Source organism: Colletotrichum abscissum (genome assembly GCF_030869225.1).
Source record: "Colletotrichum abscissum strain IMI 504890 chromosome Unknown Scaffold_19.1, whole genome shotgun sequence".
NCBI lineage: Eukaryota > Fungi > Ascomycota > Sordariomycetes > Glomerellales > Glomerellaceae > Colletotrichum > Colletotrichum abscissum.
This window is the reverse complement of record NW_026850087.1, coordinates 62465-81044: the sequence shown is the minus strand read 5'-3', so window position 1 is coordinate 81044 and position 18580 is coordinate 62465. Positions and strand designations below refer to the sequence as shown.

At 50.2% G+C, this 18580-nt stretch overlaps 6 protein-coding genes across 6 annotated transcripts; 3 read left to right on the top strand and 3 right to left on the bottom strand.

The window, feature by feature from the left end:
* Window positions 1–359: 359 nt before the first annotated feature.
* CABS01_08347 (fructosyl amino acid oxidase) lies at window positions 360–1789 on the top strand (the record flags this gene model as incomplete). Its single annotated transcript, XM_060541707.1, has 2 exons — window positions 360–1501; window positions 1588–1789. 2 exons carry the CDS (start codon window positions 360–362, stop codon window positions 1787–1789), a joined length of 1344 nt encoding a protein of 447 aa, XP_060401864.1.
* Window positions 1790–1926: 137 nt separating this feature from the next.
* CABS01_08346 (O-methylsterigmatocystin oxidoreductase) lies at window positions 1927–3593 on the bottom strand (the record flags this gene model as incomplete). Its single annotated transcript, XM_060541706.1, has 2 exons — window positions 1927–3013; window positions 3073–3593. 2 exons carry the CDS (start codon window positions 3591–3593, stop codon window positions 1927–1929), a joined length of 1608 nt encoding a protein of 535 aa, XP_060401863.1.
* Window positions 3594–5292: 1699 nt separating this feature from the next.
* On the top strand, window positions 5293–6704 carry CABS01_08345 (uncharacterized protein; the record flags this gene model as incomplete). Its single annotated transcript, XM_060541705.1, has 5 exons — window positions 5293–5487; window positions 5544–5651; window positions 5737–6110; window positions 6170–6237; window positions 6310–6704. The coding sequence occupies 5 exons, from the start codon at window positions 5293–5295 to the stop codon at window positions 6702–6704; spliced, it is 1140 nt and encodes a 379-aa protein (XP_060401862.1).
* A 250-nt stretch (window positions 6705–6954) lies between these two features.
* Window positions 6955–9936, bottom strand: CABS01_08344 (uncharacterized protein; the record flags this gene model as incomplete). Its single annotated transcript, XM_060541704.1, has 3 exons — window positions 6955–7846; window positions 7943–9155; window positions 9240–9936. The coding sequence occupies 3 exons, from the start codon at window positions 9934–9936 to the stop codon at window positions 6955–6957; spliced, it is 2802 nt and encodes a 933-aa protein (XP_060401861.1).
* A 2360-nt stretch (window positions 9937–12296) lies between these two features.
* CABS01_08343 (aldehyde dehydrogenase (NAD+)) lies at window positions 12297–14032 on the bottom strand (the record flags this gene model as incomplete). The annotated part of the gene is made up of 3 exons (XM_060541703.1): window positions 12297–13308; window positions 13388–13756; window positions 13812–14032. Coding segments are annotated over 3 exons (1602 nt in total), but the record flags the coding sequence as incomplete, so codon positions are not given.
* A 2509-nt stretch (window positions 14033–16541) lies between these two features.
* CABS01_08342 (choline transport protein) lies at window positions 16542–18146 on the top strand (the record flags this gene model as incomplete). Its single annotated transcript, XM_060541702.1, has 1 exon — window positions 16542–18146. The coding sequence occupies one exon, from the start codon at window positions 16542–16544 to the stop codon at window positions 18144–18146; it is 1605 nt and encodes a 534-aa protein (XP_060401859.1).
* Between the last annotated feature and the right edge of the window lie 434 nt (window positions 18147–18580).

Sequence of the window (18580 nt, the reverse complement as noted above, 5' to 3'; positions counted from 1 at the left end):
CCAACGTGAGTGCCGAAGTCTTGGGTGTCACCCCCGCCTTGTCCACCGTCATGCCTAAACTCAAAATTGGAGTACAGTGGATTTCCTGGGGTCCCCGCGAAACGGAAAATGTCACCCGCATGGGGGTTTCTCGGGGTTTCGGCAGAGTCGGAGAACAAGTGTGCCCCAAGTTCCTACCTAAGGTACGACTGATTGATGAAATCCGGAGCTTGATAAGAGCGAACCCGTCCGACCCAGAACTTCCTACGAACCGTTCTCTTTCAAGCCCGCGTGTCTATGGAACCCTCAAGCCTCACTTCAACTACCTGAAAAGCTGCCATTAAGTCGTGACTCCAAATCCCTTCGCCTAGACAAACAACATGGCTGAGCCAACGATTCTCATCATAGGTGGTGGGACATTCGGCACTTCCACGGCCTATCACCTCTCTCGAACCTACACAGACCCCAGTCGCGTGACTGTAGTCGACCGGTGGGCACCGTCTGGCCCTGATGCAAACAAGGCCGCCGCAATAGACGTTAATCGAATTATCCAAACAAATTACGTGAGACCGCTTTATTGCAACCTTGCTAGCGAAGCTATCCATCCGTGGTTTTGGGATCTTAATCTTGGCCACTTCTTCCACAAAACCGGGTGCGTGACAATCGATGAAGAGAATAATCAATTTTCCGACGCCGTGCGAAAGACACTCAAGCAAAGAGGATCTGACTATACCACCGATGCCGCTGTTGAAGATCTCGGAAAGCGATGGAAGCCTTTCAAGAGACTAGAGACAAGTGGGCTGGGAACGGCATTCTTCAATCCAGAAGCTGGATGGTGCGACGCAGCACTGGCAACCCAAAGCCTAATGACCGCGGCGAAACGAAACGGAGTAGCAACGATCACTGGTGAAGTGGAACAGCTGTTGCTTGATCCGTTTCTTGGACGGGTACTGGGTGTAAGGATGAAAGACGGCCAGCAATTGGCGGCAGACCGAATCGTCTTGTCAGCGGGTGCTTGGACAAGTAGCTTGCTTGCGCCAATAGAAGCTAAGTTGCGTCTCGCACCTCACGACCGGATCGAGCGGCAGATCACAGCAGTTGGCAGGGTCTCGGCTTATTACAAGCTCTCGGCCGAAGAAACCGAACACATGTGCGAAGCCGGGATGCCTATCATCATCTATAAATCTTGCGGGATTCTCACTCCGCCGTCACGAGAAAACCGAATTATGAAGATCAATGACCTTCAGACCGAGTTTGTCAATCGGGTTACCATATCCGCAGGGCATGTTGTATCTATCCCAGCTGAGAGAGCACAGGACGATGTGCCACAGAAGTTGAAAGATGAAAGTCAGAAGCTCTTGAACACCATGATGCCTGACTTTGCGCAAGAGAAGAGCCCAGATCGATGGCGAATATGCTGGGATGCAAAAACTCCTACAGAAGACTGGTTACTCTGCCGGCATCCGAATCCAAAGCTTGAAAACCTCTTTCTGGCCGTCGGAGGTAACTTTGACACATATAAGTACGTGTAACGTAAATCTTCATATCAAAGGGCAATGCCTTGGTTTAAAAGCCACAGGGCAGATCTGACTGACAGATCAAATTCAGGTTCCTCCCGGTTGCTGGCAAATACATGTGTCAGATCTTGCAAGGGAAGAACAACGGCGGGGAAAAGGACGCCGCCTGGGGCTGGAAAGACGAAGCCACCTTAATGAACGCCAAGAAGAAGGAACTAGGTCCTAAGTCAAGTACTCTGTCAATACCCGAGTTTCGATCGTTTGAAGAAGGAAACCGGTCATCCAAACTTTAGTCGGGTCCGGATGTGTCAGGTATGTCATAGGCCAGTATGAAGTAACCCATCAAAGGCCTTGTTATCCTGAAGATCTCACACAGAAATAGAATGCGGATGCATGAAAAATATGAGATGGGTTGGGCAAAGAAAGCGAGCTAGTATCTGACCTGAAAACTATCTGGATGCTGCAAAAGGGGGGCATCACTAGCCTCGTATGGATATTTTCTTCCTGCCTGCCTGACTAACTCCGCATGCTCCTTACTGCGAGGTATGACTCTCACTTTGAAGGCCGTGGGATATGTCAAGATCCCCGGCTTCGGTCTCACATCGACCTCAATTTCCTCGCCATTTTTATCCAATGCCTTAGCGATCGTGAAAGCGGCGAGTGTTTGGGCCATGTTAATAAAGAGGCTTGAGTCGGCAAAGAAACGTCCAGGACATATCCTGCGGCCGTACCCAAAGACCTCTGTCGTGGGATCAGCTTCATTCCGTGGGGGAAGAAAGCGGTCAGGATCGAATGATTCTGGGTTGATGTAAACATCTGGGTCGTGAAGAAACCACCAAACAGCCGGGAGAACAAAGGCGTCTTTAGGAATTCGATACCCTTCGTACTCAAATTCTTCCGTCGTTGTATGAGGAAAGCTCATGGGAACAATGGGCCACCACCTGGCAGTCTCCTTGACCAAAGCATCCACATACGGCAGTTTGTCGCGGTCTTCGAAGGTCGGAAGGCGGCCAGAGCCAACCACCCGATCAATTTCCGCCTGTGCTTTGCGCTGAACGTCAGGGAACTCTAGCATGGCAAACGCAAAAGTGCTGAGAGTGATGACAGTCGTATCCGCAGCCGCACCGTAAAGACTCGCCGCTGACCAGATGACAGCCTTTTCATCTTCTTTGCTCAACTCGCCGTTCTTTTCTTGTGCCAGCTGTTGAGATAGTTTCGAAACATAAGATGGTCTATTTGAGAAACAGGACAGCTGTTGTTGAACGAACTCGTACGGGATATAGGCCGACGCTTGAATTGATTGGCGCCATTCCCTAGCAGTCTTTTTGAAAGAGACACCCGGGAAACTTTCAGGAAGGTGTTGGAGAACAGGAATGATATCTACGAGCCAAGCCATGGGACTTGCGGCGAGAGAGAACTCAGTCATCATCTTTTCAATGAGCTCTATGAGCGCGTCCGATTTATGGGGCTCTATGGTGTAGCCATAAGCCATTTGGAGAACGGTGGCAGCGGCAGTACTGGCATTAAATCGACGATTAGCTATGGACATATTTGCTAGATCTTTGTCCAGACTCACGTCTTGTAATGCTCTAGGAGGCTCTCGGGTCTCTCCAGGGACCGTATCAATTGTCGGCCTACTTCGCACTCCTGAACGCTACGGAACTGCGACGCAGAGACCTTGGTACCGAGCTCTTGGTGAAGAAACTTGCGATACCGTCGAAACATGGGCGTATAGCCTTGACAAAGAACGATTGATTCGTAGCCGCAAAGCTTATTGGCCATGACCATCGAGGGTCGACCTGACGTCTTACTTGCATTTTGGTCTAGCAATTCATGCGCCATGTTCTTGTCGTGGACGATGATGAGAGTCATCCCCATAACCGTTACCGAACTGATTGGTCCATACAAATCCTTATGCTTGAGCCAGTGTAGATGCTCCGGTGTGCCCTCAGGAGGGAAATCTCGGATGTTACCCAGCAAAGGGAGTGGCTTTGGCCCCGGAGGAAGTTTTCGTTGGTTCGGTGTCCGCCTGCGGCTGTAAATAACAAAGCTTGCCAAAGCGAGTATGCTCCAAAATAACCACAACATATAAGTCATATTGGCAAACAGTTGAAGGCCTCGGCCGAAACAATGTCAAGCTCTGTCTCGAGTTTATGTGAGGAGAGCTTGAAAAAAAAGAGAAGATGAAGGTTTTGATCTGGAAGTATGTACGTATGAAGCAGGTCTAGTCTATTCGCTTACCTGTCAACTTGCTTCCTGCGCAAAGCCAGTGCGAAGGGAAACCTGAACATCATAATCAGAAGACATCTCTACGGATGCCATGGATCCGAGGCCGGGGTGGCTGCGTATTGCTAAACTGGAGGGATCTTGTCAATGATGCAAGGGTGACACTCAACATGTTGTTTCCAACAACGAATTCCGGAAGCCACTGTTGGTTTGGATGAATACAGGGTCCGACATCAATTACCAACATGAGTGCAGACGTGTGGCATCATCTGGGGTACGTTATTGGCTTGGCTGCAGTGTGGTGAGGTCCAGCCCCTTCCTTCACCTGCAGCCGGTGAGCAGCCGATCCAATGATGGAACGCGCATTGCTGAAGATACGGGAGAGCGGGCGTGGCGGAGATTGAGGTTGTCCGTCGTTTGGTGGTCATTTTCTCCAAACGGGGCATACCGCACACGGAGTAACGGGCAAAACAGGGCCAATTCATGAGAAGCAGACCGATCACCGAAATAAGTAGCTGTATAGTATGGAGTGGATCATTTGGACATGTCCGGGTGGGGTGAGATGCCAGGGTAGTGCTGTTGGCTATATCACAAGCTTTCAACTGCTTTCCGTGATATGATCTGACCAGACTGCTTTGGCACGCTTGCATTATGGCTCGCCAGATCGCTCCATGTAAGTCAACCCGAGATTATGATACTTACGTGTGGCTGCCCAAGAGGGAACTGACGTTTGGATGAGCACTTGCACATCGTCAGAAGCACTCATCCACATCTTGCGAAAGGCGGTTTTTTTGTAATTGTTTTGTAGACTGTAGTTGAGCCCTGGATGAATGCAAGATCAGACACTCTTCAGGTTGCAGAATCGCAGAGTTCGTCCGGTCAGTGCCCTTGCACCATCCCTGCTAGCTCCCCTGCGTCCGCTAAGGGGGAAGCGGGCCGGCCTGTGAAGACGTTGCAATGGGGTCCCGATGTAGCTACAGAGTATGTGGCAGGCATCGCCCGGTGTGATGTGATAGACTCTGTCATTTATCCTGCAGGAGTCCTAAACCGTATGGAATAAGACGAGGCGCCACTTGAAGAATTTCGCTGTAGACAAAAGGTCAAAAGCTGGCGCGGCCTGAAACTAGCCAAAATGGATTCCGCCCACATCTCGACCCAAAGAGGCTTTTATCCGCCTTCGCGGCCATTGAGTCGGCTGATTCCTCGGACTTACTTGGCAAGGTCGAATCTTCATGCAGCGTAGCAGCCATTTCTGCCACTTGATTCCTTACGCATGGCGTTCCGAATTGGACTCTGCTTCAAGTTCCTGCCTGTAATTAGCGCCCCGTCTCCTTCACGCTCGGCTACCTGGGTGATGTGGAATCCGAATTTTCAATCTCATTCGTGCCGAAGATGGAACCCTAGATCTTGGGAAGGGAGAGAGAAGCATCATTCTCTTGCGTAGCTCTGTTAAACCCTTCCTCCCTGCCTCCCTGATGAGCTGAATAAATTGTTTTTAGACTTCTTTGCTTTGCCTTACTCTCGACCCATCGTCAGGCTGGTATGAGGGTACCGCCATAGACGAGTAGCCATGGGAAAGCTTCCAACCGAAGAGGACATCGCCTGGATGGTGGCGCATATCAACGACTCAACGGTTCCCGACATCGTTGTTTGCTGCATCATCTGCAGTCTCGCCTCTGTCGTAATCCTGGCTCTACGCATCTGGGCGAGATCTCAAGCCGGACTCAAGCCCATTTTCAGTGACTGGCTGATCGTTGGTTCGGTGGTAATGCTATTTTTCCAGCAAGATGTCAGGTCCATCGCGCTTACGATAGCCAATAGTTCTTCTATGTCGTCTTCTGCACAGTTTTCGCTTTATCAACAAGGTATGGAGCTGGCAGACACATCATCCTCATAACGGATCCGGAGACGATGCGCATGTTGGCTATCGTAAGTTGGTCTCTTTTGTACTCCGAGTCCAAGACCTCTGATGACCAATGTCGACGCAAAGCTGATTCTTCGTACTACCTTACAGCTCAATATTTGCAATCCGATTCTATACGGCGTTTCCAGCGTCCTTGTCAAATGGAGCATCCTCGCATTATACCTTGCAATCTTTCCCCAAAGAAAGTTCCACTACTGGGTTCATTTCGTGAGCACCGTCAACTTGCTAAATGGACTCGCCATAGTTCTCGTGAGCTGCCTGCAATGCCGTCCCCTAGAGGCCTTATGGAATACCTCAGTGGTGGGCACTTGCATCAACTTCAGTTATTTCAGCATCTTTAACAGTGTCTTCAACTTTTTATTGGACGTGGTCATCCTTCTGACCCCCCTACCGCTCGTCAAACAACTCAACTCGTCGACACGAAAGAAGATCTTACTGTCTATCAACTTTGCTTTAGGCGGAAGGTAGCACCAAGCCGGTTCAAGTTTCGGCGTCGTCTGACAGTGCTAATAATCTAACATAGTGCTTGCATCATCGCAGCTATCCGCGTTCCTTACGCAAGACGAGTGGGAGGCACGGTGAACCCAAGCTGTAAGGGCCGTTCTTATAATACTGTTCTCCAAGCCGCGAACCACAAATGCTGACCGAGCTTGTTGCCTCTAGGGGACATGATACCGGGAGGACTACTCTGCGTTGTCGAAGTTGCCGTTGCCCTCTTGACAGCCTCTCTACCTATATACCGTCCACTGTTGAGGTTCTTAGGCATCACCATTACATCGAATTCCGCATCCAACTACAAACGAGGTAATTTACGCAGTTCGAATAACTTCTTGGGTAGCCAAGTGAGCACACACATCACAAGTGGCAGAGACATGTCGTCTCAGCAAGCAGGTATCAGTATCACAGACGATATAACGTTGACGACACATACATATGTAGGAGGAGAGTGGGTTCGTGTGGCAGACGAAGATGATGATGCTGCTGGTTTGGTTGTGCCAAATGGATCAGCGCCGTACGCACGAACCGTCAGCAGCACAATGAGTGATAAGCTTTATTGAAAAGTAGGCGCTTGTGCTTCAAAATAACCGTCCTCGACATAGAATTGAAGTAGTGTATCAACTCAGATACTATGCACAAATACGAGCGCTGCCATACATTGACTGTTTGGCCAGTCGTGACTACTGATAGACAGCTCCGTGAAGCTTGGGGCTCAATATCATAGCAGATTGGATATATTCTCTCAACGCCAGTGAAGCGCAGTTGCGGGTTTCTCTGACCGTTTCAAAGAGAAACCCCGACCCATCTCATCTAGACGCCTCTCATTCTCATGGCCGCTTTGAATATTTTCGCAAAGTCGGCCATATGTTCCTTGTTGAGCATTTTTGCATGAATGCCCGGGCAATTGTGGAACTCTGCTCCTGTCCGCGTGAAGTCCACCCAGCGTTCAAGCTTGTTTTTCCTCCAGTCTTGTCGGTCATGAGCCGCGTAAGACGGCGGGTCCGCTACAAACACGTCTAGATTATTGACGTTGCCTTCAGGTTCATAGCTTTGTACATTGACACGGAAGTTCTCGGCAATGTCTGAGATCAACGCAAGCCTTTCAATGTCAATGGCGAGAGCACTGGCACGTTCAGCATCGCCGACTCCGAGGACGTAAGACAGCGCTTCGTCGCGGTTGAGTGTGTGCAAGTGGGGAGTGATGTCCTTCATGGTCTCCTCATCAACGAGCTCCAGGAAAAATGCAATGTGTAAAAGAACATCAATCCAATCCAAGCCGCGCACGTAATGCGCAATGTGTGGCGGGTAGTCGATACTAGCCAGGAACCTTACTTCTCGACCCTGCTTTTCGAGCACCTTTGCAACCTCGAAGGCGAGCGTGGAACCAAGTGAGTAGCCTGCAATGGCATAGGGTCCCTGCGGCTGTGCCTTGCAGATCCCTGCTGCGTAACGTTCCGCAGTCTCCTCGATAGAAGAGAAGAAGGATTCCCCAGGATTGTAACCCCGACTTCTGAGGGCATACACGGGACGGGTCGGGAAGTGTGCTGCAAGAGCAATGAACACGAGGATGTCTCCGCTGCCGGGATGGATACAAAACAAGGGTGTGCCAGATCCATTCTGCTGCAATGGCACAATCGGGGTGTAAACGATTGGATGCGATACGAGCCGGTCAATGGTGGATGCGATAGCGACGACGGTTGGCCTGAGCCGAGTCAAGGATTAGCAACTGTGCCTCGGCCAGACAGGAGTATGTAAGATAAGAAGGGTTCATAATAGAGGCTAGAAGAGCGTCACTTACTCTGTCAGCAAGACTGACATGGGGATGTCAACCTGGCCGCCAATCGCCCCCTGTATTCTGGATTTCAGAAGGATGAGATGCATCGAGTCGACGCCGTGGTCGAAGATGGACGTCTCCACGTCAATCTCCACAACAGGCATCTTCAAAAGGTCGGCTAATATGCCCTGCACAACCTTCTCGCTGTCAGTCTCGGCGCCCCGCCTTTTGTGCTGTCTGTCTTGGTCGAGGAGCTGTTGGTCTTCGCACTCAATCGGTCCGAATTGGCCACTCTCGAGTGCAGCGCGGATTTTGGAGCGCGAGATCTTGCCTAGTGATGACTTTTCAATCATTGATTGGGGTAAGGGCACTATTCGTGCTGGCTTTTTGCCCGTTGTTAAGGAAATCACCCTTGTGATTGCCCTTACCGTCTCAGAGCGCGCACGGAGATCTTCGTCACGGAATCGCGGGGAGTAGGCGATGGCGATACTCTCAGTCGGTGACCCAGCCGTCCGGGTCGGGAAACAAACCGTGAAAGATGGAGTCATCCCTGGAATCCTCTCATCATCGAGTGCGCTTTCCAGCTCGGTTGCACTCCACTTAACGCCATTGACGATGATGGAGTCCTTGATACGGCCAGCCAAATGAAGATTGCTGGCATCATCAATCCATGCCAGGTCTCCCGTAATGAACCAGCCGTCTGAACTAAAGGAATCTTTCGTCGCCTTTTCGTCGTTGAAGTAGTGGCTAAATACCATTTTTCCAGTGACCTGAAGCTGGCCGGTATGGCCTTTGGGAGCTTCATCCTGGGGATCATGGAGGCTCATGACGCGCATTTTCATCCCTGGTATGCACGAACCCAGACTCGCGAATTCAACAGATCGCTCGATGTCGTATGAGGGGCAATGTATGGAATAGATGGAACCAGCGCATGTTTCCGTCATTCCAAATCCTGGGCGTATTACCTCACCCTTGCAGCCAAGACGGCGTAGTTCTCGCGTAAGCTCATGGCAAGTTGATGTAGGATTTGACTCGCCGCCTGATATCAAAGCCCTCAGATTGTAAAGATTTGCTGTACAACCTGGACTCAGAACCAGAGTGTCCAGAACCATGGCCAAGAAGAAGTTGGGCGCAAAGGTGTAAGTGACATTGTATGTGTCCAGAAGTCGAATAAATTGCATTGGGTCTTGAATGAGAGGCGGCGCAGGAACATGAATTTGACTGGCTCCAAGGCTCACTAGAAAGCTTGATTTAGTTCCTTGGCTGGCCAGACATCGGAAAGATTCAGCTGCAACTGGAGGGGCTCAGAGGTATTACTCACTTGCATGAAGATGGATTTCTACTAGACTTGCGACATGATCTAATCCGACCCAATTGAGAAAGATGTCGGCAGTTGTGGTCCTGTGATGTGCGCTTTTTCCAGTGACGGCATCGAGGACTTGGCCATGGCGGAGTGGAACTGCCTTGACATTGCCTGTGCTCCCGGATGTCAACATTAGCGCCGCGATGCTGCCGGCGTCTGCTTTTTGTCCGGCATCCTGACTCGCAAACTTCTCAACGCAATCAACGTATCGAAGGTCCTCGACAGTTCTAACTTTCAATTCGCACAGATCAAGAAACTCAGCTGCAAGTTTGTTGGTGGTGATTATGGTCGGCTCTTTCAGTAGGCCGTGCAGGTGGCGTAGATGCTTTTTGCGCTGCCCAATGTTATTGACCAGCGGAAGTGACATACATGGCAGAAATCCTGCCAACGTCGCCGCCCAGAACCAGACAATGCTGTCACGCTGTGAATCGAAGTGTGTCAACAAGACCGACTCCGGCGACTGAGCTTGGATGCTGTGGTTGATCAATCTTGCCTTATCGCGTGCCTCGGACAAGAGTTCGCGGTAGGATAGGGTGGAAAGACCGGGTTCCGCAACATTTTCAGAGTAAAAGTAGAGATGACCCTTTGTCTCTGCCGCTCTTTTGAGTAGCTGGGATAAGGTTCGGACAGATCTAGGAGCTTGAACAGAAGCCATCGAAGCTGGAAAGGCTCGGAGTATAGCAAGCGACGGTATCTTTGGTTGGGGACCAACCTCGACGTAGAATGGCCTATTTGTATGCGTTGTACTGAATTGAGAAGCGAGGAATGTTGATTAACGGCAATGACAAAAATCAGATTTCAATGCTCCCACAGATACTGTAAGCTAGCACGGAATCATGATTTGGGTGAGATTTCAGGGAACTAGGGTAGGGAGCAAACAGACATGAAATCATGCCTGCATGAGCCAAGCTGCACTTTTCCGCTGCTCAAAGGGACAAACCCAATGATTTAACAGTTCAACCCTTCGTGCGCAGGATTTGTTTGCTATCTAGGTTCCATTTTACTCGGCAAATTGACCCTTTTTGGGGGGAAACACTGAGCTGTGTGCAGCGTGGAAAGGGGCGTTCAAATGCATTGGCCGAACTCGCCCCATTTCCAGGTTGGGCCCAGCCAGACAGGCGCGTGGAACACAGCATAGCAAGTTGACTTTTCCGCCGTTTCCGACACTTTCCTAGTATCCAGCGGCAGCCCTGTCTCCGTGGCCCCTCTATCGACTGCAGAACAAAGTGCATGAAGATTGTGGCAGTGTTCCTCGTCTTCTCCACGCTTGCGTACCTGCGCGGTGCGGATGCCTGGCGCTGTGACACTCGCATGCGTCTTTGTGGCTAGATAGAATGTAGATTGGTCGCATCAATTTTAGCGTTCTTCACACCATAGCAGCCGATGGAATCCTTCTGGATATGTCATTTTTTGATCAGCCCAGACTTGTCCAAAGTATAAGTTCATGTGGTGTGACGGTGGCTTACAATCAACCCGTCCAGGTAGCCGACGAAGCATTATCAGCTGGATCGCAACCCTTGCAATACTCGCGGCCAAAGTAGGTACTAAGTGTATCTTAGAAGAAAAGGACATCTTACATTCTTATCCTGGGAAGGCACGGAAGTCGAGGCAAGGGTCAGGTCGACAAGAACCGCCATGGTGAGGAAGATATAGTGCATACCGAACAGCGTACTATGTATTGAATTGAGTCAATGACTTAAGCAGGTTTCTGATATTAAATAGCAAGACTGATAGAAAAGTCTTTGCACACGTAAAGCCAGAAGCCTAGTCGAGATACAATGCGTGGCCTTTTGTAGCCGCAAATCTACCAGCAGTGTGTATCTGAACATTTTTTGACCAAGTGGTCCCAAATTAGCCTTTTAGGGTCACAGCAGGAAAGACGCCAATCCTCGGTGTAACACTCACTGCAGCTGAACTTATAGCAATAACTCAATAGCCCTGCTCATGTTGTTGGGTGTTCCGTAAGCACAGAGAATTGCTGGATAATTATGAATACCTATGTCATCGTTGAGCCTAGAGCACGATCTTTTGTGCGGAAAGATACTCACACTTGGCTCTCATTTTGTTCAATGAAAACTTTTGTTGACACGAGGTCCGCAGACTCTACACAATCGCGTGAATCTCATATGACAACAAGTAGCGGCTGCTTTATACTCTCATTTACCTAGGCTCATCGTTTACCGACGTCCCTTCTTTCACAACCTGTATCCCAGATACCCAGTCAAACTCGTCAAACGTGATATGATCAAGTTTGTTTCGTTCTAGAAAAGCTGAACGACATGGGTTACATGCCCTTTTATGAGCAGTCGGGTAAATACCATCTTGGCGCGGTTACGATGCCACGTTACTTTGACAGGTGCCAAGAAGCTTCTCAAGATATTGTTTCGCTGAGGGAGCAATATGAAAGGAGTTATGATATGCTTCATGGTACCGACGGCGGTCTTGGTTGGTGGCTTCAAGTCGTTTATGGAAGGGCAGCTTGGCGATCTCCTGGATCCAGATAGTAATTAGTAAACATTCAACACGAAGTAGATTTTCATACCCCTCACATCCTTGGTATGCCACGTATAATTCACTCTTTCTTCCACACCTTCACGATTGTGGCCCTCTCCTTCTCCACCTCATCGAATCACTAGACCCCGAGTCAAGACCTGTGACCCATACGTTGAGACACGTCATTGCTAGATACACAACTTCATGGCTTCCCGTCTCATGTGTTCTCTTCCTGCCAGCTCTTCCATAACTCCTAATAGAATCTAGACCTGCGACGTTTGGACGGCCTGGCGATGATATGTTTCCGGTTATGAAAATGGATCATTACCGATATTTTCGCTGTAAGCTGATGAATAGAATGGGTAGAAAGCTACATGATTGTCGAACTCCTTCTCGTATTGGCTTCCGAGATATCTAATGCTCGAAGCTCTCGTGGCTTGATCCACAGTATTCAATATAATCTTTACTTGAACGTATTGCTACTCTGAATGACCGATGAAGCCGGTAATTAGAGCTTGCGTGCTACAACTTTGAACGTCTGGCTAGATTGACGTGAATCGCCTTAATGTTGGAGTAAGCAGCCAGTCCAGCCTCTCCCAGTTCTCTGCCGATCCCACTCTGTTTGACCCCACCGAATGGAATTCGCCAATCACTATCATTACTCGAGTTAATCCATACCATGCCTGCTTCGATTCTCTTTGCAACAGTATGGGCGCGGGCAAGGTCTGTGGAGAACAGAGCGCTTCCAAGACCGTACTCGGTATCATTGGCCAGGGCGATAGCCTCCTCCTCGGAACGGAAACGACATATGACGACAAAGGGACCAAATACTTCCTCTTTGAAGATCCTCATCTGAGGCGTGACCTCAGTAAAGACCGTGGGCTCGATAAAATAACCAGGGGCGTTAGCTTGGTGAGGCTGGCCTCCAAGCTCGAGCCGTGCGCCCTCTTTCTTGCCGATGTCGACGTAGGAGAGGATTCTATCGTACTGTGCCTTGGTGACTTGTGGTCCCTGAAAGGTGCTCTCTTCAAAAGGATCTCCGACCTTGGAGATCTTCATGACCTGATGTCGGAAAGCTGCCAGGAACTTGTCATAGACAGTGTCCTGCACTAGAATCCTCGAGGTCGCGGTACAGATCTGGCCTTGATTCGACATAATGCCAGCGTGAGCCCAGTGGACAGCCAAGTCCATGTCAGCGTCATCAAACACAATTAGTGGACTCTTGCCACCCGTCTCAAGCGTAATGTTCTTCAAGTTATTACTCGCCATCTTCATGATTCGTTTCGCCGTCTCGGTAGACCCTGTGAATGCAATCTTATCAACATCCATGTGGGATGCAAGAGCTGCGCCTGCGACAGCTCCAGAGCCATTGACGATATTGACCACACCAGGTGGAAATCCTGCCTCTACTACGAGATTTGCGAAATACAAGATGGATAGCGGTGTTTGCTCCGCCGGCTTGAGGACGACAGTGTTACCACAAGCCAAGGCGGGGCCGAGCTTCCAGGCAGCCATTGCCAGGGGATAATTCCAACTGTAGTCGTTGGAATTTGTTATTGAAGTTCTTGGTGTAGAGAAGCAAAAGTAAGAATGAGGGAGTTGGTGCGTCTTACGGGATGATCTGGCCGCAAACTCCCACTGGTTCGCGGGCTGTATAGGCAAATTTTTCAGGCGTAGTCTCGATTACCTGGCCGAATACCTTGTCTGCAAAACCGCTGTAGTACGTCAAGGTCTCAATAGCCTCGGTGAGATCCTCGTTGAGAGATACCGAGTATGGCTTGCCGTTGTCCCATGTCTCGATAGTTGCCAGTGTCTCGCGGTGTGCTTCCATCAATTCGGCAAGGCGCACCATGCATTTCCCGCGGTCCGAGGCAGGCAAGTCCCTCCAACTCGGGTGATGAAGGGCTTTCCGCGCAGCTTGGACTGCTCTATCGACATCATGAGCCGTCGCTGCGTACACTGAGATGATTTCCTTTTCGTTGCTGCGCAAGTTTATTAGCGACATGGCTTTAGGGGTGAGGAGATGTGAGACCATACGTAGGATTGATGCTGACAATCTTACCGCCATCAGACGATTTTATCCACTGGTTGTTGATGAATAGCCCTGTAGGCTGGAGGTATGTTCGCCCATTTGGGGCGGTCAACTTCACAGAAGCCATTCTGTGGGAGTCGAGAAGTTCAATGCTCTTACGAAGTGCAAGAAGAAAGGGAAGTTTGCTAAGCTCTCTAAATGCAGTAAGTTCCGATTCCGAGAACGATCACGTCTGATTAGGTACAGCTAGCGAGAAATGTTTTGAGAGACATTTAAGCCATCTGCGAAGGGCTAAAAGAGCTATCAATCACTGCCGTTGCTTGCCTTTATCTACTGACTAATGAGGCCATTGCCGAAACCCGTTGCCATTACCCACATTGCGGAGTCTTGTTTGTGAGAAATGCCCCGGCCCGGGACTGCTCTCTCCCACCGGGTGCCTCCAACGTAACGAACAAGCACTGTGCGGGAAACCAGCTACCAGCTTGCAAACTGCGACAAAATGAGGCTTAAAGCTGACCGATATCGCATATCTTTTTCAAGCCTATGGATGTGAGGGGAAACCACGTTTGGGATCACTGTGGAGAGTCTTCCCGACGGCTAGACGCGCTTGGAACGCGGTTGTTGGGTGATAGATATCTAATTCCCTGCCATAACACTACGGTAGGGCGCCATTGCACGCCAAATTAGGAAAGAAATTTGGCCAAGCTGCTTACCCCGGCGACACCACGTGCCAGGTACCAGCTCTAGCTCGCCGAAGGGCCGATGGCAAACCGGAACCAATGTGCCAGGGTGCTCCTTAGTCTCGCCGCACCGCTGGTATCAGATCAAGTTGATCAGATGGCTAAGAGCCAAGCTCAATCGGGAAAGAAACTAGGCCATGATCTAGACATTGACCAACCTCTATCAACGCTCGTAGAGATTCAGTACCCCGTAGATGCCTTGTGCCTAAAGCTGACTTCGAACGCGTTCTGAGCGTCGGAATGGTTCAATGATAAGCGGCTAGCGGACCCCGTGGTGAGTTCATGTTTGGGGCTAATTATGATACCCCTTACTCGGGGTGCAATGTCTCGACTCAAAGGAAAGCAATAAGCCCAAGTTGCGCGACTCCGCGAGGTGCTCACTTCACGGGTCACGGGTCATGGATATCCTTCGTAAACAGGACGGAGCACGGATATTTCACTGAAAGAGACTTGATGTAATACAAGGTGGGGGACCCATCGATTAAGGATTGCTCCATGGATGGCAGACCAAGGGGACATCTCATCCACTCCTCAAAGCACACTTTCCGAGCTGCATGAGGTACGCAAATACAGGTACCAGTCGAGGAGCCAGAACTTTTCAAAGGCTATTTTAGGGTTGACCTCGTTTACACGATTGTCCGTGAGCTAGGACACCATACCTACACTGGGCAATCATCACTGGCCTACTGACATCTGGAGAGAGAGTGTTCTTGAATAAATTTGTATGTTGTTCCAGCTTCATAGCTAGAGATGATGAGATGACCGAACTCACAACATAGCAACGCTCATTCCGTTTGTGCCAGAAATCTTTTGTGGCCGAGCCAACAGATCCAACCCCATTCTTCTCTACACCCCTTCTTCTCTACACCCCTTTCCACCATGTAGCGCTGACCCAAGCTTTCCTGGTGGAGTGATTGCCGACACCCGCAATGACACTATACAACAGATGTCTATGGACCGCGAGCGACATGGCGGATGGACATGTGTAGCAAGCTGCTTCACTTCCTTTCAGGGCAGGAGAAGCTGAAGAGTTCGAGAGACGACACTCTGGTCATGTTACATTTTCCCCGCGGCATCCGGCCACCTACTCAAGAGCCCACTAGGTAGAAATGGGTCTAGGATGGGGGGGTTCTTATCAGCTCGGTAATGCAATTAGCTTGGATTGGTCTTGGTCAACAGGTATTTGACTGGGGCCACCCATGACGTTGTGAACTCTTCTGATGGGGCACTGACTCGATCCACGCATACTGGGAACGACCCGCCGATACCAGCTCTGTGGGGCTCACCCCGCGATTCCAAGGTGTCAACTGTCTGAACTAGTACGTAATTCCTGCAGATAACGCGACCTTGATCTTGTGATAGCGGGAGTAAGTAACTCGTGATGGTTCGGGAACTTGGAGGCGAACAGTTGATGAAGGAATTTACTTCGATGGCCCAACGGCTGTCAAACCTTACCCAAGTACTCGTCGACCGGGCCGTGACTTTGACGGAATACAATGCCGGGCTACTTTGTTGTAATCAGCCTGGCATGGCGGGTGTAGACTAGTCACACCCACAGCCAAAACTTACGCAGACACAGGGGCAGTGTGTCCGTACGCGCACTGCGCTCTTATTCGACCTTGCGGATCTTCACCACACCAATCTTGATACAACGTACTGTATCCGTATCCGAATCGAATATCGGGTGCTGCCAGCATATGAAAGAAGGATATTAGGGAACGAGCGCGACATTGATCTACCCAGGCTGTTGCAACCTTGCTAGCAATCCGCCTCCTTATCAATTCCAGGGGAATATTTCGGGCGCTGACAGCCCATCCTTGCATCTCATACAAAAAGCACTTCGCACCTCTTGCAAGCGATCACCTCAACTCCGTACTCCCTCTCGAGTCCCATCACAGCCCAGACAACGCACCCGCGCGAAACGAAACCACACAAAATTTCAATAATCGGATTCGCCATTCAGCCAACTCAGATTTTCAGTCTCTGTCCCGAGCTATGGAGAATGACCCGGAATCGAATCCACCACTCGACCATCTAAAGACCGCCGACCAGGTCGCTCAAGATGCGCAGGATCTCGCCTATCTCGGCCATGACCAGGCCCTTTCGCGAAAATTCAGCAGGATGAGCATGCTATTCCTCGCCATATCCGTACTGGGAACTTGGTCTACATTTGCGCAAGGACTTTCGAGCGGTATCACCAGCGGCGGACCAGTTGCTATTCTCTGGGGCCTCGTCCTCGTCCTGTTTTGCAATATCTGCGTGGCCGTCTCATTGGGGGAGCTCTGCAGTAGTATGCCAACAGCCTTGGGACAGGCGTACTGGATATTTCGTCTGTGGCCATCTGGTCGCTTTGTGTCCTACCTCTGCGCATGGATCAATACCTTTGGATGGTGGACGCTTTCTGCCTCACAAGTTGCTTTCATGGCCAACTTTATCTTGAGCATGAAGGTTCTCTTTGTGCCGGACTGGTCCGAGGTCAGTGTTGGATGGATCAACTTTCTTCTCTATCTTGCCGTCACTCTGGTGGTTACGGTCGCCAATCTCGTTGCCTGCCGGAAAGATGCTATACTACCGGCATTCAACAACTTTGTCGGAATTTGCTTTATCGGACTCTTCTTCATCTTCAGCCTGGCCCTTCTCATCTCCGTTGGAGTCAGACCAAACTTGCAGTTCCAGCCAGCCTCATTCGTCTTTGGACAATGGATCAACCAGACTGGCTGGGGAGACGGGGTGACCTGGTTTACAGGCCTTCTTCAAGCTGCATATGGGTTGACGGCCTTTGACTCCGCTGTCCATTTGGCTGAAGAAATCCCGGCACCTCGCAAAAACATTCCGCGCGTTATTTGGCTTTCAGTCACACTGGGAGCTCTTACTGGGTTTATCTTCATGGTGGTGTGTTTGTTCTGTATCCAGAATCTTGACACCATCCTAAACCCTCCTACTGGTCTGCCTTTCATGGATTTAGTTCATGAGGCTGTCGGACTGCAGGGGGCAACTGTCCTGCTCTCCCTATTCATCTTCAATGGTCTTGGTCAAGCTATCAGTATTGTTACCACCGCCTCTCGTCTTACCTGGGGATTTGCGCGAGATGGCGGGATGCCCTGGAGCAGCTACTTCTCAAGGGTGAATGAGGCTTGGCGTGTGCCGGCTCGCGCATTATGGCTTCAGGGAGCCATTGTTGGCGTTGTTGGCGTGCTCTACATGTTTGCTAACACGGTGCTCGAGGCGATTCTCAGTGTCAGCACAATCGCCCTTACGATATCTTATGGGATGCCTATCCTGACTCTCCTACTCGTCGGGCGAGACAAGCTTCCGCCTGGAGAGTTCAGATTGGGACGCCTCGGCCCGGCAATCAACTGGATCTCCGTCATCTACTGCGCTATTACTACGGTGTTTTTCTTTTTTCCATCGGCACCCAATCCAGCACCAGCTGATATGAATTACGCAATCGCAGTCTTTGGAGTCATGATGGTGGTGACTCTGGGTTTCTGGTTCATCAAGGGGCAGTACACGTATCTCAAGACGGATGATGCGGCAGAGCGAATTATTGAGGCTCAGAATGCCGAGGTGACTATTGCTCCGGTTCCTCGTAAGAATTAGGCGCCATCTTCGAGCAGACAAATGCAATGTACACGCTGTTAGCTTTTACTCTTCGAGTCTTCTTACGCATAGCATTCAGTTCAATATCGTATGTTTCCGTAAACAAGACTTTGAGCCGGGACATGGTTCAACCTTAATCAACCTAAGTTTTACATAGTACACTCGTTGATCTTGGTATCTTAAGGTGATTGCTCCATGTTGGCACTAGATAGATATTTCTTAAACTTCATGCCTGAATCCTTCAGGCTCAAGAATAGGGTCACTAATACTGCGTAGACGCAATCAACATAATCAACTAGCGCACGTGACGTGTGTGTGCCACATTCATTACCAGTGGAACCCGTTCCCAAGACAAAGTGGGTTGATGGAGATTTGAGCCCGCCGGCCTTGGCATGCCCGCCCGCCCACCGTTCCGTTGAGCGCGTCTCACCCCG